At 38.4% G+C, this 25,909-nt stretch overlaps 1 protein-coding gene across 1 annotated transcript in view; it reads right to left on the bottom strand.

Annotated features, from left to right (window-relative positions):
* LOC150084478 (uncharacterized) overlaps positions 1 to 25,909 on the bottom strand; it is an 804,913-nt gene that overhangs the window by 159,536 nt on the left and 619,468 nt on the right. Inside the window, exon 13 of the mRNA XM_090376257.1 lies at positions 1,364 to 1,530. Within this exon, the coding sequence (XP_090232383.1) occupies positions 1,364 to 1,530 (167 nt within the window). The remainder of the gene's footprint in view (positions 1 to 1,363; positions 1,531 to 25,909) is intronic.

The following is a 25,909-nucleotide window of genomic DNA, read 5'->3' as shown; positions in this document are numbered from 1 at the left end:
AGTATTGCTCCCTCTGATTGCCTCTTGAACATGCTGCTATAGAAAACAATCATCCATTAAATCCACAAAAGTCTTGCTTGTATACAAGTTCCAGTCAATATCTGGGAAGTTAAAATCACCCATTATAAGATATTTTGATTTACTGACACACTATAGTTTTCTGTACAGTTGTTCACTGAAGTCGTCTGAGTCATTAGGCTTTTAAAAACACACCAATCTGAATGAATCTTGCACTGTCCACCCATGTCAATTGGATAAACTTCCTTAGATTTTATGTGTTTCTCAACTAACAGCATAGTGCCACTTCTCTTCCTATCCTGTCTGTCCTTTCTGTAGATGCACCTGTTCTTACTCTTATTTATCCTAACAGGACCCACATATTTACTTGGTTCATGATCACTCCCAGCAGTTCTTGAAATCACCAGCACTTGCTTCTCATTCCAATATAAGTAGAGCAAGAATCACTCTCACCACTGTCTGCAGCTCCAGGGCCAGCGGGGATGGGAGAAATCCCAGGTGCCATCTGCCATGAACATACCTTGTCTGCCACTACTGTTAATCTATTAGTCTGCAACACTCCTAATCTTGCAGTTTTCTGACCCACCTAACCCTGCCTCGATAGCAAAATATTCTTGCATCCTTTCTATTTAAGTGTATCCCATCCCTGTTGAAGCAGTCAATCTTATTAACAAGCACAGAATACGCTCTGAAAAATTCTACCCCCATGAGCCTTGCAATCTCTCCAGGGCCGAGATCATTGGCAAGGCTCTCATCATGTATTTCCTATTGTATCTGGGCAGAAATGCAGACACTTTCAAATTTAACCCTAACTCATGACTTTTTCAACATTGACCTGTACTTGTTTAGAAAGTCCGCAGATCTTCTACTCTTAATGTCATTGGTGACATGTAAAACAATATCACCTTTTTTGCCCTTAAAAGATATCTGCTCTACAACGTCATCAACTTTTGCCCCTGGCAGACATACCCTGGTCCTATTCCACCTATCCTTTCTGTACAATATATTTCCTGTTTCCCTGACAATAGATTTGATGACAATAACTAGCTCCTGTGGGACGTGGCTTGAAGATTTTCACTGTGTTGCCTGACACACAGAGAGTAAGCGTTGTGATTGAGTTGGGTAGCTCAGAGCTTCATGGCCCCCAAATTGCAATTATTATAACAAAAGAATAGTTTCCAAGAAATCAGTTTATTAAGTTCTGTATTAATTGAAATATTCATTCATAAGGGGGGGGGAAAGAAGTATTAATAATGAAAATGTCCAGTGCAAAATGTGGAATTACTGCATTCCTAAAAGGGATATAAATATGCCATAACTAGGTTTTAAATGATAAGATTATTACCTGTATTCACATAAGGTGCACTTAAAAGGCTTATTAGGATTATGAGTCCGAAGATGTCTTTTCAAATGTGCTTTTCGGTTGAACTGTTTCGTACAAATGCTGCACTGAAAAAGGACTTCTGCTGGCAGATGAACCATTTTCACATGCATTTTTAAAATATACAGATCCTGAAACAGAAAATCATTAATTTATCAAGTACAGTACATGGACAATATAAAAGACTGAAATATTAACTAAACTCACATCGATTTTAAGTCACTACTTTACTAACATGCAATGTTAATTTGTATGGAGTGATGCTACCACAATTTCCTACCTTCACCCCCATCCTCTCAATTAACAGAATCCTAAAAACTGAGAAAGAAATATTGGAATTACAGGGCTGATTTTTTTATCATTTATATTTATTCAAAAGATTAATTAGAGTGCTTAACGAGTTGATATACAGTGAAACTTCCCTTTAACGGACAGCCATGGGGAACGAGAATGTGTCCGCTAACAAGAAGTCTGAGGGAGAAAAAAAAAGAAAGAAAGAAAGAAAAATCGTTAAACGTTTAATGTAAAATTAAATTAAAATATATACAGATTTTGAACAATATTTTTGTAAATAATATACATACAATTGTGCTATGCGACTTTATCTTAAGAAAAATACATACAGTAATCACTTATTTTCTTCTGCACCTTCTTCCGGCTGATAATTTTATTTTCAATATTTATTTGGAGTGAAGAAACCATCAAAAGTCCTTCAGTATCTTCTTCAGTGGCGAACATCTTCAGTAGTGAGGTTCGAGTCTATATCTTTGTAGACAGGGTCGCTTGTAGCGGAAGTATCGTACATTATCAATAGATGTTGAAGTTCTTGTTCTTCTTGGTGCTCCACATTGCTGTTCACAACTTCAATTTTTCCATTTCAGAAGCCAAACTTTACAAAACAGTTCATGACAGTTTGTTTTCTAATTGCGTTTACTGAAGAGGAAATCCATTGAATCACATCTAGGATGCTGAGTTTCTTTGCAAGGTCACTCACACATGTTACATCGTTCATGTTTGCAATGAGATGTCTTAAAACACGTTTTCTGTAGTGAAGTTTAAAATTTTTTATTAACCCTTGATCCAAGAGCTCACACTCTGCAGATGTGTTTGGTGGCAGAAAAACGATTTGAATGATACAATTCAATGTGCGGGTGAGTTGTAGCATGAAAAGATTCTTCTTTTCATTACCCATGAAAAGAATAATTTTTCTGTTTTGACGAATCATGTTTTGATTAAAGTGACTTACCTATTCGCTCATGATATCTCGTGTCATCCACGCTTTTTTATTAGACTTCCAGTCAACATTCAAAAGATTCAACTTTATGCCCTTGAAACAATGAGGATTTTGTGGTTTTCCTATAACAAGAGGTTGTTCAAAGTCTCCCAGCATATTTGTACACAATAGTACAGTCAAGCGTTCCTTAGAAATTTTTCCGCCCTGGCACTTTTCGTTTTTTAGACTTATTGTTTTTTCAGGAAGAGCTTTAAAAAATATCCCTGTTTCGTCACAGTTGTAAATATCCTTAGCTTCAAAATCACGACATAAATCTTCCAATTTGATGGTCCACTCTGTTACAACCCCAGTATCAACAGATCCAACTTCACCACTTACGGTTTTCCAAGAAATTTTATGCAGAGTTTTGAACTTGTCTAGCCATCACACAGAAGCTTTTAACTCATTTACTCCCATAGATTTCGCAACCTCCATAGCTTTTTCCCTAATAATAGGCCCATTAATGGGAATTTTTTTAGCACGTGCGCGACAAAAGCACTCATACGTAACATTGTCAATTTGAAGTCCAACAGTTTTCGGGAATGATTTTTGAACCTGATCATTTACGTGTTGCCAAAATTGTTTGAGCAGTTCATTTTTTTCCCTTTAGGATGTCGCTTACCTGTGTCTTCCCGATTTTGAATTTTGCAGCGAGATTGCGAACGCTATTTTTTTGCCGATCATAAGCATCAATGAGTTCGACTTTATCTTTTAAAGTTAAATGTTTACGAGAAGACATTGTGCACTTCACACGACACTGAACAAAACTGAAAACTGAAACTCAAAAGACAAATGGCCGACAAAATCTCCCCCCCCCCCGCACACATTGAATTCATCAGAAGTTTTACACGTGCCTTAAAATTCTCGAAAAAGGATTTAGAATTGCGACGTAAACCTTGATAAAATTCAGAGAATTGGAAATAGAAAATAAACACACGATTGAGGCAATATGCGGATGAAACGTTCCTAGAAAAAGGGCCGTGAGCTCGCCCGGTGTCCGTTATGGGGAGATCAAATTAAGTGCTAATCTAAACGAAACAGTGCAGACTGCCTGTCGGTGTCTGTTACAGAGAATGTCGGCTAGACAGAAGCTGAAAACACGTTAAAACCAATAGAGGAGAGTTGGGGAATTTGAAAACGTCCGTTGTAGAGAGATATCCGCTAAAGAGAGGTGTCCGTTAGGAGAAGTTTCACTGTATTTGTACCAAACTGAATTTTTCTTAATGTCATATATATAACACACAACTACTCTCATTTTCCCTTTCCCGGTGCTTATGTCACACCACACTGACTCTTCCTATCCTGTCTATCCTTTCTGCACACATTGTACTCCCCAAATTAAAATTCTCCATTCCTTATATCTGTGTGACACCAGGTGGAAAATTGACAAGTACTCTTTATCCATTTGAAGCAGAAAAAAAATTCTCTACTACACACACTGTAATGTTTCTTCTCTACTAAATTAGTGTTGTTAGATTTTATGAATGCTCATGTGAAGACACCAGTTTTCAAAGTTTGTAACACAGCTATCGATAGAAATATTTTCTTGAAATTTTGTTAGAAGATCAAATACATATCCAGAAAATAAGCTGTACAGAGAGATCTTCTTAATTACAATAAAGCAAATTTAAAAAAAAAAAAATTTTTTTTCCAATGATCACTGCAGTTTTATCAATTTTATACCAGTATTTTCCATTTCCAGTGTGGCTTCCAATAGATGAAGTTCCTCGATTTTATGTTAGCATATGCATTATGCATTGAAGAAAGGAAGTACGATCTTTTTGATTTTCAAAAACAATCTGCTGTAATGCTTTCAGTCATGTATTTTATATCAAGAAACAGTTGCGCGCATTCCCCCCGTATCATGCTGGCAACGACGATATAGTTTGCGGCTTACTGTGTGCTTTCATAATACTTAAAAAATAAATAAAACCAAACTTATGTTTGAAACACAAGGTTAAAAATTCATTTTGGAAAAAGACAGAGACCACACATAATTCTTTTTGTTAACGCCGCCATTAGTTGTACTGTTGCAGTGGATATTCTTCAATAGTTTATCGATTACTGCTTTGATCTTATTTAATAATAATAAAGTTCTTTATCAACTTGAATTATATACATCTGTGGTTCCGTACACAGATAACCAAAAGAATCTACCAATAAATTTGTTTCTGCAAGTGAACAAACTTGAATTTCCTTAACTAATGAAACAGTACTAAAATAAAAATGATATTTACGATAAATATCAGGTTCAGAAATGAACTTTCTGATTCTTCTCATCATTACATAGTTCATCCCCGTTTGGAAACATTTATTTTCCAATTTCAATACAACACTTTGCCTTTATTTCACTGTTGGAGATGTCTTTTAATGATGTGTTGTACAAGGGAGGCCCCCTCTCAACCTCACAAATAAACTCCTCTGTGTCAAACATTGCCTTCCCCAAAGTATAATGAACAAACAAATTAAGGCCAACCATCCCATGCATGGGGAGAATGTCTCCTCAGGATACAGAAACAGCAAGGCGTTCGCGTATGCAATGCCCCCAATGCGGCATTTGAAGCACCCACCTAGTTTGCATGCCTTTACCCCTTTCTTCCTGTAAAACTGGGCATCGGCAACGCCTCGACTGGCTTCTTATGATGTAGCCACCGGCAGAAGTGAAAGTGATTCTTGCACTGCTTCTATTGGAATGAGACAGTGTTAGGTTGGTCGGAAAACTGCTAGCTTGGGGGATACAAGGACTAATAGATTAACAGTAGCCACTGGCAGTTGTATAATTTTGTCAAATATATAATTCTAGCTATGACCAGTGTTGTCGTTTTAGCCCCTTTTGCACTAGACTTGCCCTTTTTCTTGTTTATCTGGAAATAAAAACCACAAGGACTTGGAATGATTTATTATTATGCTAACAAGAGACACATCTGAATTTGAATATCTTGATTCTGGAGTATGTCAAAGATGTTCTGAAACTGACAGTACATTGGGAGGAATGCCTTCTGTAATTATCATTTATCTTGTGTTCAGAGATGGGAATAAACAATGAACAGGCAGAGTAAAGAATCTACTTCAGTTGCTTTAAAGCATAAATTTTTGTTAAATTTATGGTTTTGAGGTTCATTTGCCCATTTTCCCAACAACATTCTACCCTTGTCTATTGCTTTGTTTCTAAGCCAACATGCTCCGGACTTTGTTGCTGGCCATGATTATTACATCTTATAACCTTTTTCTTTGTATCTGTTCTGTTTTTGTTTGTGGTGGGAAAATTTGCCACAAAGTTACTTAAAGGAGTAACTTGGGAAACTAAACAAAAAAATTCAGCCAATCACAGAGATGTTCATTTTGCTTTATTGGCAGTTCTGCAGCTGATATATACTATTCTGTGATTCTGCATTGTCACGTGTAGTGATTCTACCTTTTCAAGTTTCGCAGATCACGGAAAATATTTGCACATTACCATCATTCTTTTCTAACTTCTTTTCTTCTCTAAAAGGTTATTTGTTGTAACCATTGACATTAAGAGTAAGAGATCTGCAGATTTACTCAAAAAGTACAGGTCATCGTTGAAAAAAAAAGTCAGGAGTTAGGGTTGTATGCGAAAGTGTCTGCAATTGTGCTCAGAGGAGTGCGTATATACGATAAGAGTAGGAGACGGGCAGAATTGCTTAATGAGTACAGGTCACTGTTGAAAAAAGAGCCGTTAATTAGGGTTGAATTTGAAAGTGTCTGCAATTCTGCATAGACATGATAGGAGGGAGTATATGATGAGAGCCTTGTCGATCAGTTCGGCCCTGGAAAGATTTCACAAGGCTCAAGGGGTAGAATATTTTTCAGCCTGGTCTGTATTGTTAACAGGAGAGACTGTTTCTACAAGGATGGGATACACTTAAATAGAAAGGGTGCAAGAATATTTGCTGATGCTATCGAGGCAGTGATAGGTGGGTCGGAAAACTGATAGCTTGGGGGAATACAAGGACTAATAGATTAACAGTAGCCACTGGCAGAGGTGAAAGTGATTGTTGCACTGCTTCTATTGGAATGAGCAACAGCCTGGAAAACATGATGCAGGATGTTTTAGAGACTGCTGGAAGTCATTGTGGTACAAATAAACACATGGGTTGTGTCAGGATAGCTAAGAATAGGAACAGGTGCATGTACACCAATGCTAGGAGTTTGGTAAATAAATTTGATGAATTTGAGGTATTGCTCAAAACATCAAAGGCAGATATTGTTGGGATATCAGAGACGTGATGTCGCACAGATATAAGGAATGTAGAACTGGAATTTGGGGAGTAAAATGTGTACAGAAAGGATAGACAGGATAGGAAAGGAGGAGGGGTTATGCTATTAGTTAAGAAACACCTAAAACCCAAGGAAGCGAAGCCAGTCAACATCGCTGGACAGTGCAGTGTCGAGACAGTTTGGTGTGACATACGCACTGCGAGATCAAAATTGAGGGTAGGAGTGTGCTATAGGCCTAATGACTCTGACGAGTATAATAAGAAACTGTACAGAGAAATAGAGTGGGCCAGTAAATCAGGGTCTTATAATGGGAGATTTTCATTTCCCAGCTATTGACTGGAATTTGTGGGTTGGTCACACACACACACACACTAGAAAGGCTCTTGTGGATTTATTGGATGATTCTTTTCTACATCAGCATGTTCCGGAGGCAACTAGAGGGAGTAATGCTCTTGATCTGATTATCAGTAGTGATTCTTCATGCATTAAGAATCTGCAGATAAAGGAACCACTAGGTGGCAGTGATCACAGTGTGCTGAAGTGGGATTTACTCAAAGAAGTAACTACCATCAGGGGTAATGGGAAGGGTTTTTGCCTTCACAAAGGTAACAATGATGGTCTGAGACAGTATTTAAATTCTATACAGTGGGACCAACTGATGATGTTAACAACAGTGAATTCAAAATGGGAAGCATTCAAAGAACTTATCTTGGAAGCTACTAGGCTTTACATACCAACTAAGAAATATTGTTCAAGGTTTAGGCCTAAATGGATGTCAGATGAACTAATGAGATGTTTGGCAGAGAAGAAAAATGCATGGGACACACATAAATTAATGGGTGACATGGAAGCCTATGATAGATATAAGCTGGTTTGTAACCATGGAGATTAGGCAGGCAAAGGCAGATTATGAGAATTCCTTGGCAAAGGATGCAAAGAAAAACAGAAAGGAGTTCTTTACCAATGTAAACTCTAGAAGGAAAGAAATGAATCAGATTGGTCCACTGGATATTGATGGTTCAATAGTTGAGGATCCTGCTCAGGTGGCTAACAAACTAAACGAGTATTTTGCATCTACATTCACAAATGAGGAGTTATTCAGGAAGGGGAATGCCAGAGGTGAAGTAAACTCTGGCAGTGAGCTAGATGATTTTGTAATAACTGAGAGGAAATTGGCAGAGAAATTGTTGAAGATAAACATACAAAAGGCATCTGGGATGGATGGGATCTATCCAGTTATATTAAAAGAGGCAGCAAAGGAAGTAAGCAAACCCTTAGCCATAATTATGAGAGCTTCTTTGGACTCAAGGGAGGTACCCATAGACTGGAGATGTGCAAATGTGACCCAATTGACAAAGGAGGATCAAAGGCTGACACGAGTAATTATAGACCTGTGAGTTTAACTTCTGTTCCATGAAAATTAATGGAGGCACTGGTTAAAGAAGCACTGCAGGATCATCTAGACAAGACTTCAGTTATAGCTCAGACACAACAAGGTTTTGTTAAGGGAAAGTCTTGCCTGACTAATCTGACTGGATATTATGATGCAGTCACAAAAGAACTGGATGCACGGAATAACTTTGATATTAAATATTTGGATCTTTGAAAGGCTTTTGATACTGTTGCACATGGAAGACTGCTGCACAAATTGGAGCAGTGTGGCATTGGAGGAAAATTGCTGCTATGGTTAAAGGGATGGTTGAGGGGGAGAAGACAGGGAGTGGTAATCAATGAATTCTGCCTCTCAGGGTTCAGTGTTGGATCCATTACTGTTTTCTGTATTTATAAATGATACCGATGATGGTATATCAAGCTGAATGTCGAAGTCTGCAGACGATACAAAGGTTGGCAGGGTTGTTAAGGACACTACTGATGCTATGCTGCTGCAAGAGGATCTGGAAAGGTTGAGCAGATGGGCTGAGAGGTGGCAAATGAAGTTTAACATTGACAAATGTAAAGTACTACATATGGGAAACAGTAACCCCAGAGCAACGTATGAACTCTGTGGTACTACACTGACAGTGGTAGAGAATGAAAAAGGACTTGGCGGTAATTGTGCAGACAGATATGAAGTTCTCCGACAGTGCAGACTGGCTGCAAGAGTAGCTCATGGCGTCTTGTCAATGATATATCCAACAAAGCAAGAACGAAAATTTCTGGTGATCTGAGAACTAGGTCTACCAAACAAGTCTCAATGTCAACTAATCAAGTAGGTGGTATAAAGGCCAAAATAAAACTGCTGAAATCTGGCAGAATGAACAAGTAATTTTAATCTATTGACGAAGGAATATGTCAGACTAAAATGAAAAGTAAAAGCAGGATTATTTAGATCCACAGTGCACAGGAGATGAACATCCAGCAAAATATAGGTTAAAAGACCAAGGAAATAAACCTGGTAGATCCAACGAAGTCAGAACAAAAATCTCTCTGATGTCAAAGAACAAGGTCTACTTATCAAGATTCATTGCTGCCATATTGGTTTGCATCTGTTGAACGTAGAAAAAGCATTCATTTTCAGGGGTACTTCTATGGCTGACTGAAACTATTTAAAAAAGTAACAGTACATCCATCTAAGGAAATAAACCTTTTTAAATGCAAAGAAGCAAGAAATGCCAGAGTATGATATCAACCAAAAGCAAAATTTATAACCCAAACGTGTATAGTATTTAAGTTCTAATGGCACCAGGGGTTTCCCCCATCTCCACACAGTTTACCTTCATAATATGACTATGTACATAGACAGTACGTAGCGAAATGCAAGCATATGGTGTCGAAATGAAAATAAGAAACAATTTAATATTAAATGTAATATTTATTAGAAATTTCAAACAAATCTTTCAAACCAGCACCTTTGCTAATTAAAAAAACTTATCCCGCCAGTGCTATCACCTGTTTTGCTAAAGTGTTGATAAAGGAGTTTGGCCTTTTCACGAATGATGAGTGAACTTAACGGAATTTTATTTTGAGTTCGGTCTTCTATCCACAGATCTAAAGCTTTTTCCATTTTTTCTAATTTAACATCACTGTCGTGATGTTAAATTAGAAAAAGAGTTACAGAGCAAATTTTCAAAGCAATTAGCGCATTTTCACGGACACTACGGCAGATTTTTTCTTCCGATTTCTTGATTGATCGTACCGTTGACTCATTGATTTTATAATGTTTTGCCACTGAGGAGACACTTTCACCATAAGAAATTTTATCTAATAACTCAATTTTATTCGCTAATGTCATCACCTTCTTTGATATTTTTACATATTTTTGTAGGGCTTAGAAAGAACTTGTCCACAATAAAGTCACTTTCTTCCATTAACACACTCAAAAAAGTCTGTTTTACACTGCAAAACGGTAGATTTATCAATTTTGTAAGCATATCAATTTATAAATTGATAAATTTATTCAATTTTAAAGGCATATAAATTAAAAACAAACAACGAAACCTTCCATGGCAAGCACATAACACATACCGAACAAGGATTAGCGAGAAACATCCACGCTCGCGAATTTGTCACCCCTCTCCCCCCACCCACTGAGCACTGTTTTGACCGGGAAAGATAATTTTAGCCACGCCCATGTTTTTTCTGGCGGAAAATATTCACGGCACTTTAAAATTCACATTTTTTTAGGTTTCATTTTATATTAAATCGGCGATCGTGAAACCGCGAATAGCGGGGGTTTACTGTATCAGGTAGTTAGAAACATGTACACCAAGGAAATTCGTAAGTGTAAGAAGGAATCATGGCACACCCTGGTCTCTACTATTGGCAACGAAGACCCATGGGGCATCGTGTTCCGCATTGTCACCAATAGGCTGCCTAGAGGTGAGGTTCTTAGTACAACTCTCAAACCAGATGGCTCTTCAACCTTTACCTGGTCTGACTCAATAAACAATATTCTTGATTCCATTTACCCTACTGAATTTTTAGCGATGTCACTGGAGCAACAGCAGTTCATCGACAGTAATCAAGCTTATCAGCCAGAGGCTATGGAACAACCCTTCACTAGGCTAAAATGAAAGATGGCAAAACACGAGGTGCTGACTTACTCGAAGTCAACGTAGTCAAGAAATTCGCTGAAGGCTACTCCACCACACTCTTGAGCCTCCTCAACAGGTGCCTTGCTGAAGGAACTTTCCCTGTACCCTGAAAGACTGCTACTCTCAAGCTGATCCTGAAAAATCCAGATAAACCACCCCAACTTCCTGCTTCCTACCGACCAATTGCTTTGCTCTCCGTTTTGGCCAAGCTTTTAGAATGACTTCTGCTGTATTGCCTTTCCACCTGCTATACAGATAAGCAACTCACCTCACCATGTCAGTTTGGATTCAAGACAGGCTCCAGCACTGAAGACGCTATACACAACTTGATTACCCAGGCCACACATACAACTTCAAAGTATACTCTAGCCATCGTGGTGGACTTTGCTGGTGCCTTCGATCGACTGTGGTGGCCCAGTGTCCTTGGGAGGCTTCGGCAGGCAAACACGTCCAAAAACCTATATAATAGTCTAAAATCATATCTCAGCAATAGAAAATTACAAGTTGTAAAAATATACCAGATTATGACAAGATGCGTTCACCGGGGTTGCCCCCAGGGCTCTATCCTTGGGCCATTCCTCTGGTGCATTGTTCTGGACGAGTTCCTGGGGTTTGACCTGGGTGGAGCTAGACCCTTAGCCTTCACTGATGATCTTGTTCTGGTGGTTCAAGGTGACACAAGAGCGGCACTGGAAGCAAAAGCAAATACAGCTCTGGAAAAGCTCCAAAACTGGGCAGAACTCCACAACCTCTCAATTTCTGGTGAGAAAACAAAATCGATTCTCCTCAAGGGAAAGATACAAATACGCAGGCCTCCAACAATGAAGTTAAATAACATCTCTACACAGAAATCAAATACCTGGGAATCTACATTAACACCGGCCTTACTTTTCAACCACTACTCCCATTTCACTCCTCCGTTCGTTCGAAATACCTGTCCAGCTGAGCCTTAAATTTGTTTACGCTATCAACTTCAACAACAAGTGATGGAAGTCTATTCCACAAACCAACTGCCCGCTGGCTAAAGGCAAATTTCCACACATCTTTCCCTCTCAGGTGATTATTCTGAGCAAGAGGAAGAATCCCATCGGCATTGAGCATACTCAAGCCATTCAAAGCCTTATACACCTCTATCAGATCACCTCGCCGATGCCTACTCTCCAGACTCTGTAATTTGCAAAACTTAAGCCTTTCTTCGTAAGAGCAACCCTTTGTTCCATTCACCAATCTTGTTGCCCTTCTCTGTACTCGTTCCAGACCTGTATACAGTACTCAAGGTGTGGCCTGACCAATGCCTTATACAAGGAAATAATCACATACCTATCCCTGCTAGAAAAATTCCTGTATATCATTGACAAGAAACCATGAGCTACTCTTGCAGCTCGTCTGCACTGCTCAGAGAACTTCATGTCTGCACTGCTCAGAGAACTTCATGTCTGCCTGCACAATTACCCCCAGGTCCTTTTCATTCTCTACCACTGTCAGCGTAGTACCACAGAGTTGATACGTTGATCTGGGGTTACTGTCTCCCATATGTAGTACTTTACATTTGTCAATGTTAAACTTCATTTGCCACCTCTCAGCCCATCTGCTCAACCTTTCCAGATCCTGTTGCAGCAGCATAGCATCAGTAGTGTCCTTAATAACCCTGCCAACCTTTGTATTGTCTGCAAACTTGGACATTAAGCTTGATATACCATCATCAATATCATTTATAAATACAGAAAACAACAATGGACCCAACACTGAACCGTGAGGAACTCCACATTAGTCCACGTTGAGCAGTGTCCCTTGATTACCACTCTCTGTCTTCTGCCACTCAACCATCCCTTTATCCATAGCAGCAATTTGCCTCCAATGCCACACTGCTCCAATTTGTGCAGCAGTCTTCCATGCGCAACAGTATCAAAAGCCTTTCTAAGATCCAAATATATAATATCAAAGTTATTCCCTGCATCCAGTTCTTTTGTGACTACATAATAGTATCCAATCAAATTGGTCAGACAAGACTTGTCCTTAACAAAACCATGCTGTGTCTGAGCTATAACTGAATTCTTGTCCAGATGATCCTGCAGTGCTTCTTTAACCAGTGCCTCCATTAATTTTCCTGGAACCGAAGTTAAACTAACAGGTCTATAATTACTAGTGTCAGCCTTTGATCCTCCTTTGTGAATTGGGGTTACATTTGCACAACTCCAGTCTATGGGTACCTCCCCTGAGTCCAAAGAAGCTCTCATAATTATGGCTAGGGGTTTGCTTACTTCCTTTGCTGCCTCCTTTAATATAACTGGATAGATCCCATCCACCCCGGGTGCCTTTTTTATGTTTATCCTCAACAATTTCTCCTCCACTTTCCTCTCAGTTATTAGAAAATCATCTAGCTCACTGCCAATGTTTACTTCACCTAACGACATTCCCCTTCCTGAATAACTCCTCATGTGTGAATGTAGATGCAAAATACTTGTTTGGATTGTTAGCCACCTGAGCAGGATCCTCAACTGTTGAACCATCAACATCCAGTGGACCAATCTGATTCATACCTTTCCTTCTTGAGTTTAAATAGGTAAAGAACTCGTTTCTGTTTTTTTTTGCATCCTTTGCCACGGATTTCTCATCATCTGCCTTTGCCTGCCTAATTTCCCTTGTGACTTGGTTACAGACCAAATTATATCTATCATAGGCTTCCATATCTGAAGTACTTATCCACAAAAATCCGAAAGTATACGGCTATGATAAGAAGAGTCAGCAGAGCGGACTGGGGTTTGAAACATAAAGCTTTGTCTCTCATCTATAAAGCGGTGTTTCTCCCAATTGTGTGTTATGGAGCCTCAGTTTGGTGTACAAAGGCCATCCTGGAAACAAACAAGGGTAAACCTGACTCAATACAAAGATTCATGCTGTTCTCTATCTGCAGGGCGTGTCACACTGTCAGCACCCCTGCCCTACAGATTATTACTGGATGCTTGCCACTCTATCTTGAGGTGATTAAAAGGGGACTTTACCATCGATTAAAGAAGGGAAGTCCAACACAGTTGTTAAATCTTCAACTGCAGCTTACCAATGACCTGAAACAAGAAAGAAAACGTATCTTCGACCACCTTCAAGGACTTTGGCAGCATTCTTGGGAAACCACGCCCAAAGGAGAAATTACCAGAAGATTCCTCCCATCCATTGACATGACTTTCCCAAAGTCTCCTTGCTGGTTTTCACCTGGTCTGCAGGTTACATTCCTGATCACAGGACATTAGCATTTAGCATTAGCATTAATATAGGCATTTGATGCAAGAAAGCAAGCTTTTGCAGCATCAGCCAAAAAAAAAAAAATAAAAAAAAAAAACACTTCCACTTCACCTTCTGTTCGTTCAAAATATCTGTCCAGCTGAGCCTTAAACTTATTTAGGCTATCAACTTCCACGACAAGGGATGGAAGTCTGTTCCACCAACCAACCACCCACTGGCTAAAGGCAAATTTCCGCACGTCTATCCTACATCTGTCTTTCCTCAATTTGAATTTATGCCCTCTCAGGTGATTATTCTGAGCGAGAGGAAGAATCCCATCAGCATTGAGCATGCTTAAACCATTCAAGGCTTTATACACCTCTATCAGATCACCTCGCTGGTGCCTATCTCCAGACACTGTAATTTGCAAAACTTAAGCGTTTCTTCATAAGAGCACATCTTTGTTCCATTCACTAATCTTATTGCCCTTCTCTGTACTCGTTCCAGCAGCTCTACATGCTTCTTGAAATGCGGCCTCCAGACCTGTATACAGTACTCTAGGTGTGACCTGACCATTGCCTTATACAAGGGAATAATCACCTCCGTATCCCTGCTAGAAAAATTCCTATATATCATTGACAATACACCATGAGCTACTCTTGCAGCCCGTCTGCACTGCTCAGAGAACTTCATATTTGCCTGCACAACCATCCCCAGGTCCCTTTCATTCTCTACCACTGTCAGTGTAGTACCACAGAGTTGATACGTTGCTCAGGGTTTGCTGTTTCCCATGTGTAGTATTTTACATTTGTCAATGTTAAACTTCATTTGCCACCTCTTAGCCCATCTGCTCAACCTTTCCAGATCCTATTGCAGCAGCATGGTGTCGGTAGTGTCCTTGACAACCCTGCCTACCTTTGTATCGTCTGCAAACTTGGACATTAAGCTTGATATACCCTCATCAATATCATTTATGAATACAGAAAACAATAATGGACCCAACACTGAGTCCTGAGGGACACCACTAATAACATTAGTCCACGACGAGCAGTGTCCATTGATTACCACTCTCTGTCTTCTCTCCCTCAGCCACCCCTTTATCCACAGCAGCAATTTGCCTCCAATGCCACACTACTGCTCCAATTTGTGCAGCAGTCTTCCATGTGCAACAGTATCAAAAGCCTTTCTAAGATCCAAGTATAGAATATCAAAGTTATTCCCTGCATCCAGTTCCTTTGTGACTGCATCATAGTATCCAATCAAATTGGTGAGGCAAGACTCCCCCTTAACAAAACCATGCTGTGTCCGAGCTATAGCTGAAGTCTTGTCTAAATATCCTGCAGTGCTTCTTTAACTAGTGCCTCCATTAATTTTCCTGGAAAAGAAGTTAAACTCACAGGTCTATAATTACTTGTGTCAGCCTTTGATCCTCCATTGTGAATTGGGGTGACATTTGCACATCTCCAGTCTGTGGGTACATCCCCTGAGTCCAAGGAAGCTCTCATAATTATGGCTAAGGGTTTGCTTACTTCCTTTGCTGCCTCCTTTAATATAACTGGATAGATCCCATCCACCCCGGGTGCCTTTCTTGTGTTTATCTTCAACAGTTTCTCCTCTACTTTACTCCAGAGTTGAATACACCTCTGACTTTCCCCTCGCTAAATAACTCCTCATGTGTGAATGTCGATGCAAAATATTCATTTAGTTTGTTGGTTACCTGAGCAGGATCATCAACAGTTAACCCATCGATATCAAGTGGACCAATCTGACTCATCCCCTTCCTTCTAGAGTTTACATAAGTAAAGAACTCTTTGGTGTTTTTCTTTACATCCCTTGCCAAGGATTTCTCGTAATCTGCCTTCGCCTGCCTAACTTCTTTTGTAACATGGTTATAGATCAACTTGTATCTATCATAGGCTTCTGTGTCATGTTTTTTTTTTTTGGTAGTTGTTGGCCCATCGGCTTCTGTGGCCATAATGCACCTCCCAAGGTTTTTGCAGTACTTTGATCCAAGCCCAAGGCGGGATTCGAACCCGCGACCTTTGGGTTGCCAGGCAGGCACTTTACCCACCCGGCTAGCCCGGTCGTCTCTGTGTCATGTGTTAATTTGTATGTATCCCATGCATGTTTCTTCTCTGCCATATGCCTCATTAGTTCATCTGACATCCATTTTGGCCTAAACCTTGAACAATATTTCTTAGTTGGTATGTAAAGCCTAGTAGCTTCCAAGATAAGTTCTTTGAATGCTTCCCATTTTGAATTTGCTGTTGGTAACGTCATCAGTTGGTCCCACTGTAAAGAATTCAAATACTGTCTCAGTCCATCGTAGTCGCCTTTATGAAAGGAATAACCCTTCCCTTTACCACTAATGGTAGTTACCTCTTTGAGTAAATCCCACTTCAGCACACTGTGATCACTGCCACCTAGTGGTTCATTTATCTGCAGATTCTTAATGCATGAAGAATCACTGCTGATAATCAAATCAAGAGTATTACTCCCTCTAGTTGCCTCCCGAACATGCTGATGTAGAAAACAGTCATCCAATAAATCCACAAAAGCCCTGCTAGTCTGTGAGTGACCAGCTCCCAAATTCCAGTCAATATCTGGGAAATTAAAATCTCCCATTATTTACTGGCCCACTCTATTTCCCTGTACAGTTTCTTATTATACTCATCAGAGTCATTAGGCCTATAACACACTCCTACTCTCAATTTTGATCTCCCAATGCTTATGCCACACCAAACTGACTCGACACTGCACTGTCCAGCGATGTCGACTGGCTTCACTTCCTTGGTTTTTATGTGTTTCTTAACTAATAGCATAACCCCTCCCCCCTTCCTATCCTGTCTATCCTTTTTGTAGACGTTGTACTCCCCAAATTCCAGTTCTGCATTCCTTATATCTGTGTGACACCACATCTCTGATATCCCAACAATATCTGCCTTTGATGTTTTGAGCAATACCTCAAATTCATCAAATTTATTTACTAAACTCCTATCATTGGTGTACACGCAAGTATACATGCACCTGCTCTTCCTCTTAGCCACCCTAACACATCCCATGTGTTTACTTGTACCCCCATGATTCCCAGCAGTCTCTGAAACATCCTGCATCTTATTTTCCAGGCTTCTGCTCATTCTAATAGAAGCAGTGCAAGAATCTCTTTCACCTCTGCCAGTGGCTACAGTCAATCTATTGGTCTTTGTCTCCCCCCAAGCTAGCAGTTTTCCGACCCACCTAACACTGCCTTGATAGCATCAGCAAATATTCTTGCACCCTTTCTATTTAAGTGTATCCCATCCCTGTAGAAGCAATCTCTCCTGTTAACAGGTACAGTCCAGGCTGAAAAAAATTCTACCCCTTGAGCCTTGCACAATCTTTCCAGGGCCGAATTGATCGACAAGAATCTCATCATATACCCCCTCCTATCGTGTCTGGGCAGAATTGCAGACACTTTCAAATTCAACCCTAATTCTCGGCTTTTATTCAACAGTGACCTGTACTTGTTAAGTAATTCTGCCGGTCTCCTACTCTTGATATCATTAGTGCCAACGTGTACAACTATATCACCTTTTGTGCCCTTAAAAGATGATATTCGCTCTACAACGTCATCAACCTTTGCCCCTGGCAGACATACCCTGGTCCTGTTCGACCTATCCTTTTTACAAAGCATGTTCCCCGTTTCCCTGACAATAGAGTCACCAAGAACTACTAGTTCCTACGGGACCAGCGCATTCTGCCTTGGGGGTTGCCTCTGTGTCACGTGATGCCCAAGTGCAAGCTCTGGCGTTGATGTGGGCAGCTGAGAGCTTGATGGGCCCCTCAATTTAGTTTCTTCGAGGGCATCCACCCTGTCCTTCAAGCTCTCATATAGGCCCACAAGAACGCTGAGTTGTTGCCTGATATCGATACACTCCTTGTATCCCGCACACACAAAGACATCCCCCATGGCAGTATCATGTCCCGTACCCGATTGCTCTGCAAACATGAAGCAAACAGTGCATTTTATAAGGCTGTGAGTCAGAGGACAACTGCCCCCCTCAGTTCTACTCTGAGCCACAGCACTTCCATTAGCTTGATCCTTTTGCTTTGCTGCTCTGGTCTGAGTCATGATTCTATTAATTTATTAATTTATTATAATTAATTATGTTATGTTATTAATTATGTTAAATATAATTAATTATATTACGTTTGTAATCTAAGTCGTTATATGTATTTATTTAAAAGTACAATTTAACTGCTAACGAAGTTGAACTAACGCTATCTAGTACGGTATATAACTATCGTATCACAAAGGCGGGAAAGTTACGAACGGTAATCTACGGACACTTAAGTATTAATTAACGATCCTTACCTATAAGCTGCTTACAGAAATAATTCGATGCAAAAAAATATTCAATCAAGCGGCTAAATATGGCTATAGAACTTCTCGTTCACCGGAGTTGCAAACACGTGGATACCCTTACCGATACGTTTATGCAATTACAAGGCCGAGTAAAGAATAAATACACCAAATTAATCAGAAAATCACAAAATAATGTTATACTACTAAATTTAAATCAAAAGTTTTAGAAAAACAATAATTTCAAATCAATAAATAAGAAAAATCCACTTAGCGGCTTTGAAGACGACCGTCAAAGGGCTGTAGACTGAACATTGTCGGACATCCCTTTATATATTCTTTTGCTTCTTTACTACTGCCCTGCATGTTTTGGAGCATTTGACATACAATACATTTCAAAAATTTCTGTATTTTTTCTCATCTACTTAGTTTGCTTATGAAACTTATAATTTTACCACTATATATATATATATATATATATATATTATGTGAGGTAAAAGTTAGGTAAAAGTAATAAAAATAAATAAATATGGCTATGTAGCTATCATTAGAGGCAGCAAATGCACATCCTCCACATGATGCCTAATTATATCTGATAATTAAAATAAATATGATATTTAAATAAAATCATCAGCCAGTAGTACGGCAATAATGCAGAGCGAAATGAAACGCAAAATAATATAAAATAAACAAACAGGGAAGGGAAAGTAGAGATAATAAGACAAAAAGGTAGTCAATAATCCCCTGTATAATTTAGTCAATTAAGTCATTAAACCCAATTAATAAAAAACGATATAAATTTAAATAATGCCAATTATAAATAATTTAGCGGTACCGCCCTTGAAGGTACCAGTTCCAAAAGACGTGAAATATTACCAAAAAAGGGTTAAAGAAACTACCAAAAAACTAAAATATCAAAATAATAGACTGACCATCATGCCCCATATCGACAGAGGACCACGAGGCCAATAATGGTCATGGAATCGCTGCATTTCAATCGTCATACAAATCATCGCAAAGGCAGAAATATCGAAGAACCAAACCACCCCTCCATTCTCCGATAGATCAACCAATGCAGAGGATTTGCATGGCGGTGGTCCTTATGCAGCGAAAAATAATCTATAGAACAGACAGCACTCTAGATCAGAGCCACACCACTGACATAATGCAAGCTTAACCAGCTTATATAATAGAAAGGAAAAGGATAGATGGCGGCACAGGTGCTGCTTATTTAGCATATCAACCCACTACTACCACTAATTTATATTATGTGAGGTAAAAGTTAGGTAAAAGTAATAAAAATAAATAAATATGGCTATGTAGCTATCATTAGAGGCAGCAAATGCACATCCTCCACATGATGCCTAATTATATCTGATAATTAAAATAAATATGATATTTAAATAAAATCATCAGCCAGTAGTACGGCAATAATGCAGAGCGAAATGAAACGCAAAATAATATAAAATAAACAAACAGGGAAGGGAAAGTAGAGATAATAAGACAAAAAGGTAGTCAATAATCCCCTGTATAATTTAGTCAATTAAGTCATTAAACCCAATTAATAAAAAACGATATAAATTTAAATAATGCCAATTATAAATAATTTAGCGGTACCGCCCTTGAAGGTACCAGTTCCAAAAGACGTGAAATATCACCAAAAAAGGGTTAAAGAAACTACCAAAAAACTAAAATATCAAAATAATAGACTGACCATCATGCCCCATATCGACAGAGGATCACGAATTTAGCGGTACCTTCAAGGGCGGTACCGCTAAATTATTTATAATTGGCATTATTTAAATTTATATCGTTTTTTATTAATTGGGTTTAATGACTTAATTGACTAAATTATACAGGGGATTATTGACTACCTTTTTGTCTTATTATCTCTACTTTCCCTTCCCTGTTTGTTTATTTTATATTATTTTGCGTTTCATTTCGCTCTGCATTATTGCCGTACTACTGGCTGATGATTTTATTTAAATATCATATTTATTTTAATTATCAGATATATATATATATATATATATTTAAATAATAGCTTAAAAGTTAGAATGCAATAACATAAAATAAAATAAGAAAATAAATGAATATTAATATTAAGATATCATTAGAGGCAGCAAAATGCACGTTATCCACATGATGCCCAAATATAACCGATAATTCATATAAAAATCAAACATAGGCCAGCAGTAGAGCGAAAGTTAACATAATAATAAATCAACAGGGAAGGGGAAATAAAGGTAAAAATACAGCATCCGTAGCCAAAAGTTCCCAAATAATTTAGAGCTTTAAATCCAATTAAAATAATGCCAATTATATAATAATTTAGCAGTACCCCCCAAAAGGTACCAGTTCCAAAAAAGGTGACACCAAAAAGGGATAAAAAAGAACTACTAAAATAAAACAAAATAACAAAATATATAGACAAATGTTTATATTCAGTGTATAAGGAAGGGATGTTGACCTGTCAATTGTAATTACCATTGGAAAAATTGAGAAGGCCAGTAAGGTGGAGATAACCTGAAATAAATTGATTAATATAAAAATAGAAATAATAATGAAGATAACAATGTTACCTAAAATCATCATCAGCCATTTTCAATCCACTGCAGGATGAAGGCCTCTCCAGCAACTTTCCAGTTCCATCTGTTTTGAGCACTGGCCATCCATTTACTACTCAAAAACTCATGAATTTCATCTATCCATCTCCGCCTTTGTCTTCCAGGTTTTCTTCTAGCTCCTCTTGGGTACCATTCTGTTATTTTCTTAGTCCATCTGTCATCATGTCTTCTAGCTATGTGTCCTGCCCAAGACCATTTTAGTTCTTTAGTTTTGATAAGAATGTCTTTTACTTGAGTTTGCTGCCTAATCCATGTGTTTCTCTTCTTATCTAACAGTCTGATTCCCAATATAATTCGTTCCATTCTTCGCTGTGTAGTTCTTAGCTTCTCTTCCATTCTTTTGGTGAGTGCCCAAGTTTCACTTCCATAAGTCATGGTGGGGAGTATACATTGATTCATTATTTTACGTTTCAGACAAACTGGGATATTGCTCTTCAGTATGTGACTATATTTCCTGAATGCTATCCATCCAAAATTTATTCTTCTCTTGACTTCCAGCCATTTATCATTATTACAGCTAATAACTTGTCCCAGATAAGTATATGACTCCACCTTTTCAATTACTGCTCCTTCAATCATTATTTCCCTTTCCGTGGCATACTTGTTCATCATTACTTTTGTTTTAGCCATATTCATCTTTAGTCCAAAATCCTTACTAACTGTGCATAACTGATTAAGATTTTCCTCTAATTCTTTGGGATCGTGGCTTATGACCACAATGTCATCTGCAAATCGTAAATGGTTTAGGTACTCTCCGTTCACATTGACTCCTTTCTGCGACCAGTCTAATCTTCTGAAAGCTTCCTCAAGGGCAGCAGTAAACAGCTTCGGAGATATTGTGTCTCCTTGTCGAACTCCTTTCTCGATTTTAAATATCCTACTGTCTTTGTCTAGTCTAATAAAGGAGGTAGCACTCTCATATATTTTCTTAAAAATCATATTATGAATCAACAGGGCTTACCTTTATTTTTTGATATAGGAAGCTTCTTTTCCAACTCTCCTTGTCCAACTCGCTAATAATTCATGGGGAAGGCGATGTCAATTTTGCAAAACATTGTCATAAAGTTAGATTTTGGAGGTCTAAACGGGCTAATAATTAAGGATCGATTTTACTTTTTGGTCCTGTGGCTGGAATTTTGAGTTAAATTTAGGGGTCTAATAATTGGGTAAGGGGCGGGGGGGGGGGTTATTCTCTACATTCCTTAAGTTGGACTAGAACTTTTCGGGGCATCATGTTCACAGGAAGAGAGTTACTCACAATTAATCCGAAACTTTTTTTCTTTCCTTATGTTGTAGTATTTGTTCTTCACGCATGCGTGTAAGTGACCAATCATCGGACAATAGGAATGGCCTACGGATATTGATTGAAGTTTCATGTAGTTTCATCTCTAAGGTTTCTGCAATGAGTAGTTTGTAGTAGTCGTGTTGAATATTTATAATTTTTGTTTCCGTAAAGCCGAAAGTATGTCTTTCATTTATTGCGTGGAACGAAAGTTCCGATGCATTTGAACGACCCGCCCGCACCGAAGCTTCGTGTTGTTTTGCTCGAAGCTGTGCCACTCCCATGGTGGATCCTACGTAGACAGCGTCACAATTTTTGCATGGTATACTGTATACGAGGTCATGCTGTGATTGGAATGTGGTGTTTGAAGGCCGATTTCTGAAGAATGTGTATAGTTTGTTCATGGGTTTTGCTATGATTTTCATGTCAGTTCCCTTGCATATTTGGTTAAGTTTATTGTACCAGTGCTCGATATATGGGATGGTGATGAAATATATTTTTTTGGTCTTGTCGGATTTTTTTGCTATGTTTGTTGCGAGGTTGTTGTTATTTATTTTATCACGGGCTATTGTTTTGACTTTGTTTATATAAGTTAGAGGGTAACCCCTATTTGAGAATCTTCTAGTTAGTTCATTTATTTCAGTGGTTAGAGAAATCTGGGTGGAAGAATATTTATAGGCATTTTGAAATTGGTTCAGCATGACCGATTTTTTGTATGGTTGGGGGTGGTAACTGTGGAAATGTAGAAGCATCCCTTTATTAGTGGGTTTTCTGTATATGCTGAAATTTAGTTTTTGGTCTAATCTGTGTATGGTAAAATTAAGGAAATTTATGGAGTGGGATTCTGCTTCAGTTTCTAATTCAAATTTTAGTCTCTGATGGATGTTATTAAAAACCTGTAGAATATTGTTTATGGTCGAATGGTCTGTGATGATTAGGATGTCGTCCAGATATCTTCCGTAATATGTGATCTGTGGTATAAATGGATCAAGATGGATCTTTTCTAATTTGTCTAAGTATAGTTCGGCAATGAGTCTGCTAATGTTTAAGCCCATTGGGAGGCCAAAAGTCTGTCTGTATATTTTTTCTTGGAATAGAATGTAATTTGCATTTACTAATAGTTTTGTTAGTTCGAATATTCTGTCTTTGGGGAGTCTGGTGTTATTAATTTTTGTTTTGTCAGGAAAGAAAAAAAGTTTCGGATTAATTGTGAGTAACTCTCTTCCTGTGAACATGATGCCCCGAAAAGTTCTAGTCCAACTTAAGGAATGTAGAGAATAACCCCAACCCCTACCCCCACCCCCGCCCCTTACCCAATTATTAGACCCCTAAATTTAACTCAAAATTGCAGCCACAGGACCAAAAAGTAAAATCGATCCTTAATTATTAGCCCATTTAGACCTCCAAAATCTAACTTTATGACAATGTTTTGCAAAATTGACATCGCCTTCCCCATGAATTATTAGCGAGTTGGACAAGGAGAGTTGGAAAAGAAGCTTCCTATATCAAAAAATAAAGGTAAGCCCTGTTGATTCATAATATAATAGAATATAGGAATTATCGAGCACGTAATAGCTCTCTTGTATCAAATCTATTAAAAATCATAATATATGGAGTATCTATGCCTTGTCTTTCCAGTGCCCGAAACATTGCCTTATGCTGTATGGAGTCAAATGCCTTTTCATAATCCACAAATGCCAGGCATAATGGTGTTTTATATTCATTTGCTTTCTCCATTAGCTGTGATATTACATGAAGGTGATCCATAGTTGAGAATCCTGTCCTAAAGCCAGCTTGCTCTTTTGGTTGATTCTCATCAAGTATTCTTTCTAATCTGTTAGTAATGACCCTTGTGAACAACTTGTAGATATGGGATAACAAGCTAATTGGTCTATAATTTCCAATTTCTGATTTATCTCCTTTCTTATGCAGCAAAACTATGATTGCATTATTCCACTGCTTAGGCATCACACATTTTTCTAATGCACTTTGTGAAGAGCCTTGCCAGTTTTTGTGTTGTCTCTTCCTCCCAATTTTAACAACTCTACAGTAACTTCATCTTCCCTCGGGGCTTTCCGATTCTTCATTTTCTTCAATGCATGTTCTACCTCATCAGGAAGAATATCGGGTATGTCGTATGTGTTGCTACTTTGCAATCCATCTTCCCCACTGCCCTGGTATCATTCCCTCGTTCCTTGTGTAATTCTCTATAGTAGTCTTCTGCTATTTGAATTATGCCTTCTCTGCTGTTTATAAGCACACCATTGCTATTCTTCAGTTTCAGTATCATTTGTCTTTCTGTATTACTGCTCATGGCTGCTGATTTAAATCCTTTGTTTTCCCTTAATGCTTGTTCTACTTTTCTTGTGTTAAATCTTCTTATGTCCTCTCTGAGTCTCTTTCTAATGGCTTTGCATAACTCAGTATACTCAATTTTCTCCCTGTCAGTGTTTTTCTTACTCTTCATTTGTCGTCTTTGGTTCATCATGACAAGTGTTTCTTGACTAATTTTTTCTTCTTTGGATTTCTGTTTCCCTGTAGGTTTCTTGGGCTTTATCACTTTCAGAATGTTGTAATATTCCTCATCGATACCTTGGTCCTGAGCAGTCTGCAGAAGCTCAAACTTGTTCTTAAGTTCCAGTACATACTGCTTTTTCTCCTCCTCTGTTATTTCAAAGACCTTTGTATTATTTACTCGAGTCAGTTTTTTCCTTTCCTTTCCTACATCTATATCAAGTGTACATCTTACCATTCTGTGATCACTTCCAACATTTACCTTATTCAGGACGGTAACATCATTCGCAATATATCTTCTGTTAGTGAGGATGAAGTCGATTTCATTAGTTGTTAATCCGTTTGGACTCTTCCATGTCCACTTTCTGTTCACCCTTTTCTTGAAAAAAGTGTTCATTACTGACATTCCTTGAGATTCTGCAAATTCCACAAGTCTTTCACCTCTTTTATTTCTTTCACCAATTCCAAAATTTCCTATAGTTCCTCTTTCTGCGCTGTTTTGCCTTTTTCCAACCTTAGCATTGAAGTCCCCCATAATAATAGTGTAGTGGGTTTTCTGCTCATCTAGAAGACTCTCAATTTCAGTGTACATTTCTTCAACCTCTTCATCATCATGGCTCGATGTTGGTGCATAAATCATTATAATCTTTAGCTTGTACCTCTTAGAAATCTTGAGTATTAGTCTTGACACCCTTGGTGATGTACTTTTGAATTCCAAAGTGTTGTTTTTAAAATCTTTATGGACCAGAAACCCAACTCCACCTTCACTCCTTTCACTGTTTCCATTGGTGTACAGCAGATTTCCACTTGATAAACTTATAAGTGATTCATTTCTTCTTCTAGTTTCAGCCAAACCGATGATATTCCAATTCACATTTTCTAATTCCTTTTCCAGCTCTAATATCCTGTCTTCACTGATGAGTGATCGTACGTTATAACAGGCCAAGTTCAATTTCCGTGCATGGCAGCCTGGTCGT

Source organism: Mastigoproctus giganteus, chromosome 6, assembly GCF_048544385.1.
Source record: "Mastigoproctus giganteus isolate SK-2022 chromosome 6, ASM4854438v1, whole genome shotgun sequence".
NCBI classification, from domain to species: Eukaryota; Metazoa; Arthropoda; class Arachnida; order Uropygi; family Thelyphonidae; genus Mastigoproctus; species Mastigoproctus giganteus.
Note: the sequence above shows the minus strand (reverse complement) of the source record. Positions and strands in the feature narration are given on the sequence as shown.